Below are 6,000 nucleotides of genomic sequence, written 5' to 3'. Positions count from 1 at the left end.
TGCAGACCCGCTCTATGGTCTGCATATCACACTGCATGTGAAGCACACACTTGTCCAAAATTTGCTCTTGGAGTTGACTGCCTAGAAGTCTCTTTAAAACATAGACCATGACGCACTGAGTCTGAAAAAATGACATTTCTAATTGGAAATGTTCAAGTTAAAAAAAGCATACACAATATCTCACTGCTTAAAGCAGAACTGAACTGTAAATTGAACCACTTGCTCGTGTAGCAGCTGCTGTGCTGGAAGAAGCCATTACAGCTTTGCTCTGTACAGTACAGGTTAAAACCAAGTACTCAATGTTTTAGCCAGCTCTAGGATGACATGGACACATTTCTAATAAGCTTAAGTACAGGGAAAACACAGTAATGGGGTACTGCCCACACAAACAGGAGACAGCCCAGGAGTCCTGCAGTGCCCACTCTTCCCAGTCACCACGCTGAATCCATTCCAAAATCCGGGCTCAGCTGCTCCTCATCGTGGGATTCACGGGGGGTTGTTTTGGTGGTTTGACTTTTTACATTTCCTTAAGACCATTTGAAAGTTTTACATTTCCAATTAAGACCATTTGAAAACACAGTCTCAATACAGCAGGGATGCAAACATACAACTAAAAGTCAGATGTCACAGTCCTCATAAACTTAAGGCATACTTTTAAGAACCTCTTATGGATATGTGACTTTGGGTTTTATTAGAAATGAAGTTAACATCAAATAAAAAACCAAAACAGAATAGGTAGAACATTTTATTTTTGTCAAACCTTAAATGTAAAGTATATTTAAAAAACATGGTTTGGAATTTCAAGAACAGGAATATAAACATGTATTTTTCTATCCCAGAAAAAAAAAAAATCATGCAGGTGTTACAGTATTTGATCATTCTCTACATTCACTGGTATGCAACATCAACTTAATGTTATTCCATAGATACAGAGATGCTGTAAATTGGTACAAATACCAGGATCCTCTGGCCTCACACTGTAGATGAAGCAAATCTGTTCTTTGGTAATTGGAGAAGGCTGATTTTCCCTTCCAATGCAGGACTCTTAGGAGGCCATATTAGCCACTCAGCTCAGAAAATTACAACTCCTGTAGACAGTCTGGGCTACTTTTGTCACGAGAAAATAGTATTAGAGGTATAAATGCAAAGTTAAAATTATTCATTCCTTGTGGTGGCTGTTCCAGGAAAAAAAAATTCCAACTTTCTCCTCCCTCTATTCATCATTTAATCTAGGTAACATTTAGACTCATATGCAAAGATATTTGCTAGATGGGAATGTACACATGCATACTTTCAGTTTAAAGAAAGAGACGTGTGGAGAATGGCAATTTAAAGTTAACGTGACTTGAATGTACACCTGTAATAAAGTTTAAAGATTTAGGAAACTGGGACATTACAAATCCAAAAAATGTGTTAATAGATTTTTGATCTTCCCTTTTCGAACAAAGACTGACAGAATATACATATACAGGTTGACATTTTGATTTATGGAAAACAACTTTCACTTTGCTCAGTTTGCAAGTCCTATTGACTAAAATGTAGTATCATTCACAACAAAATATTTTCAGTAAGTGAAACATTAAGCAAAGAAACCCCAAACTAAGCTCAGAAGCTAAGTGGTTTAGAAAGCCTGGGAACATCTATGTGTGCATCAGTGTGTCTATAACTTTTTTGTACACTATATCTATAGACACACCCACACATTTATTTACACACATCCGTGCGCACACGCACACACGCACACACACATGGGGAACCTGCCGTGGAGATCCAGCTATCATCTACTCAGGAACAAAACACATTATTTAAAAATGTGGCTAATTTAACAAAACAGAGAAGAAACTGCTGCTATCAAAATATACAATTTGGATTGCAGACTAGAAGGCTAACAACATTAAAAAAATAGTTTTAAGCAAAACCCCTTTGCTTCTGAATAACAACAGGTATCAACCTGCCATAGCGTGAATCATCCAAGTAAGGTTTTATAAAAAGTTTAAACTGTGACCCTTGCTCACTTGTAAAGTTCTTGACATATATAGTGCGAACTCTGGTCTCCAAACTGGAGCCCCTTCCATTTTTTTCAATCCATACTTCAGGAAACAAATGGCAGCTGAAGGATTCAGAATCTCAAGTGAGATTTGTGCTTTACCATATACCTGCAAAAAAAAATAACAGAAGACAGCGTTACAACCCTTGTGGCATTTATAGGAATTTTACTCGCAGGAATAAAATACACTGGCATTGTTAAAAGAGAATTCTTAGGGAATTAGAAAGTTGCCAAAGAGATGCAATGTGTTATGCATAGGATTTGCCTCACTAAGTAACAGCTGGCTACTGCCTTGCCTCAAAGAAAACTCATGTTTTCCAAGGCATTGCATGACCTCTAACACTGAACGACTGTTGTAAAGACAACTAGTTCATTCTGGGAGTTCACATACATTGTTCATCTGACACTTTTCAATAGAAAGCCATGGAAAGTTTGATGATTGTATTATTTTTACAATTCCCACAGGATTGTTCTTTTTCACTCAATCATTTAAGCAGTTTGCTGTGAATGAACATGAACAAGTTAAACATTCATGAAATGCATGGGCTTCTCCCCTCCCTCAATATTTCATCAACTGCTTCATGACAACAAAGTTTCTTCCATGTTCAACATGAACAAAGTATTGCAGTGAACTTCACCTTCAGGAGGGTTCTGACCCAGAGAATCAGAGTCAGAAGGTGGGGAATCATGGGATTAATCAATAATTCATGGTAACTACCCTCCCTTTAAATCCACACTTTGGAGATTATTACTTACAGTCTGTAAACATATACCACAACGTTTTATTAACTGTATCATCAGGGAAAATCAAAACAAACAGTACTTCCAAGCTAAAACACTGTTCAGATGTCTAAGTTGTAAACAATTCCCCTGGCTACCAGGACTTTTAATTCCCACCAAAACCACACAAGCATGAATATCAAGGACTTTCAGCAGGAAACGTACCTGTCCAAAGTTTCCCAGAAGCGTAGGAATACTGGCCTGTCCAAGTGTCTTTTGTGGTAGCTGAGTTCTAACACTGTTACATCCCATTTCTGTACATTGGGATCCAGGCGCACTTCATCGTATTTGAGATGAAAAGCTTTAACTACAGCAAACAGGAAAGTATTTAGTATAAACAGGAACACTTTAGTGTTTCTTTACTGGTCATAGAAAATTCCCACCCCACCCTTCCTTTTTCAGAATGAAGTCTGAGAGTAAACTTAACAAGCCCATAACCCAAAGAAGTCAACTGCTCACAAAAGGGCACAGTTAAATATAGAGGTCAGTGGCTCTCAGGCTATTCTAGGGTGAAGGGAAAGGGCAGCCCCTACTTTTAGATGCACAGATTCCAAGGGAGCAGCAGAAACACACTGCCAAGTCAAGAACATTCTCTTTGAGAAACAAAGAAGTTCTTTCTGAAAATCTCTGAAATGTCAAAGAATTAAAAATAATAATAAAAAAGGTATTTCTGAGACCTCTGAGTAGGAAGCCTGGTTATCTCCTAAAAGAATCTGTAGAAGATTGATAGTAGAATGCCAGCACAACCCCCACATGCTACATAAAGCATTCTGAGAAATTTAGTGACTGCCAATTTCTGCTGATCCGGTACTCAGTTAAAAATGGTAAAATAATTAACTGCTATTTTTCTCTTGGGAAGTATTGTCACACATGAATTAGGTAAAGCCTAAGCATTTACACAGTGATCATTAAAACCAACATATTTAAGCCTTGTACAATTCCTATCTAGTAACCCAATTTGATGATTTTAGCAGTACTGGAAAAGTAAAACACATCATCAGTCTTGTGGAAACTAGTTGTTTTTAATTCTATTGTCGTAGCCTCTTCGGATACCACACCCTTAATTTTGTCTTCCACAAAATCAGTTCTCTTTTCCAGATCCATCTGGGAACTTCCTAGAAGGCTGCTATGTGAAATTAGCATTATTTTGTTGACAAACTGAAGAAATGATCATCTGACTTGTATCACCGACCGATAAATCTCCAAGCTTTGTGATTAAGAATACATATACATTATCTCTGCTACACATTGTTGCATGTACTCATATAACTTCAGAAAAAACAAAGATATACCAAGGCCATGCATTTACAGAAAACTCCATTAACACCTAACAGAGTCTCTGTATTCAAGTTAAATGTTACTAAGCACAAGAGGATGCACTACTGAACCTGAAACTAATGACTATTAAAGCTCACTGATGTGCTCTGGGAGGAACACCTTTCCAATGGTATTCAAAATTAACTATTTGTTTGTGAAACTGACAGCATTCAAAACTTCATCACAAACATTCACTTGTAAATGTGAAATTAGGCTGGTTTGGTATGTGAGTATGAAACAGGAGGCCATGCAGAAGGAAAACTAAGGAGCACAGTTTTAGAGACTCAGCTAATGAAATGTTCTGTGACAAAGCAATTGATGAAATAAAACCAGTCTGGCAGGCTCTGGCCCAGTACGCATTTTACTGAGGAGTTCTTTCTGGTAAGCTACCTGCTTTTCCAACAGGACAGTAACAAGCCTTGAATACTTGGTAACCAGAACAGACCCAGAGACACAGAAGAAGAAATGCAAACTGCAGGTGAAACAATAAGCAGCTGCAAATCCCAGAAAACACATTTGTGAAGACGACTGAACACTATAAATATGACAAAACAATAGCTTCAGATAAAAATAGATACATAAAACTGGACTGATGCTGTCTGTGCTCCCTTCATTTACCTGTTTTCATTTGAAGAGTGAATAAAGTCATTAGGGAAAGTTCTAGAAACACACTTTATCAGGAAAATATTTTAAAAATACCATGCCTTGTAGGAATGGAATGCATTTCTAAACTGAAGATCCATTTCAATGTATGAATTAAGACTAGATACTCCTCTTTCACTTGAAAAACATAAGAATTCGTACACCTTCAGCCTGAACTGTGCAGGCTGTGATTGTGATCTTTTGGCATGTGAAGACCAGGAATGTCAAATTCCTATGGCCCTCCATACATGTGTATATTTAAAAATTACAAAATTAATAGGAAGCAGCATGTAACTTCTAGCTAGACCTTCAATATTTCATTGCATTTTTCTTGGCTATGCTTTTCGCAATTGCCATTTTCTCAGTATCTTTATTTTGAAGGGCTATTTCCTTCTTTGATTAGTCTCTTTTGTTAAACTCTCTCCTGTGGCAAAGTTTTACTTTCACAATGACTTTCAGGCTCTTTCTTTCCCTGCTCATTCTCGATCCCCCCTTTAAGTAACTCATTCTATTTTCTTGTACACAGACCTATCCTTAGCTTTGTGTCCCACCCAAGTTTTTGCCTTGCTGCTCACCAAAGCAGCATTCTCTTTCCAGATTCTATTCCAGTTCCACATACCAAAGAGGGGAACACACAAAACCTGATCAAACCTGTTTCCTCATCGCACTGACTGCAAGATGACAGGTGACTGAACTAAGGTGGGTTTGAGTTTGAGTCTGTTGCCTTTTTTTTTTTTTTTTAGCGTGTGTATATGTGTTGGTTTGGTGTTTCTTGAAACAATCGGAAACCATAGGGCACCATCAAAAGGTCTGTTTTCTAAAGCAACTCCAAACTGAAGCAACAGAGAGGAGAAGCTGACAGATTCCTTAGGTATGATGGCCCACCTCTCTGTCAGACGGGTGAACTGTGCCAGAGAAGTGCCTCAAAGCACCACAGCTGTGGGGACTCAAAAAACCTGTTCAGATCTACACAATGCGAACATCTAGCTCACTTGAAACTTAAACTTTTTAAAACTTGGAAGTTTTTGTCAGACACCAGATCACATTTTCGATGCTTTCTTAGTGGCACACTAGGTGATTAATCCTCTCTTCAAAATAGCTCTGGAATGTGAAGACAGCCTGTAAACCTGTTATCTATGAATTGTTGGAATACACATTGTCTGCTCACCCTTCATTTACAAGATTGGAAAGGAGATTTGTACACCAGCTATTTG

At 37.9% G+C, this 6,000-nt stretch overlaps 1 protein-coding gene across 1 annotated transcript in view; it reads right to left on the bottom strand.

The window, feature by feature from the left end:
• Nucleotides 1–715: 715 nt before the first annotated feature.
• The window catches only part of CDC73 (cell division cycle 73), a 102,502-nt gene continuing 97,217 nt past the window's right edge, over nt 716–6,000 (bottom strand). The window contains exons 16-17 of the mRNA XM_066192269.1: nt 2,993–3,134; nt 716–2,156 (exon numbers count right to left, since the gene is read on the bottom strand). Of these exons, the coding sequence (XP_066048366.1) occupies nt 2,120–2,156; nt 2,993–3,134 (179 nt within the window). The 3' untranslated portion in view covers nt 716–2,119. The remainder of the gene's footprint in view (nt 2,157–2,992; nt 3,135–6,000) is intronic.

The sequence above is a fragment of the Chamaea fasciata genome, unplaced genomic scaffold, assembly GCF_029207755.1.
Source record: "Chamaea fasciata isolate MVZ Bird 193981 ecotype frontalis unplaced genomic scaffold, bChaFas1.0.hap1 SCAF_10, whole genome shotgun sequence".
Lineage (NCBI taxonomy): Eukaryota > Metazoa > Chordata > Aves > Passeriformes > Sylviidae > Chamaea > Chamaea fasciata.
Note: the sequence above shows the minus strand (reverse complement) of the source record. Positions and strands in the feature narration are given on the sequence as shown.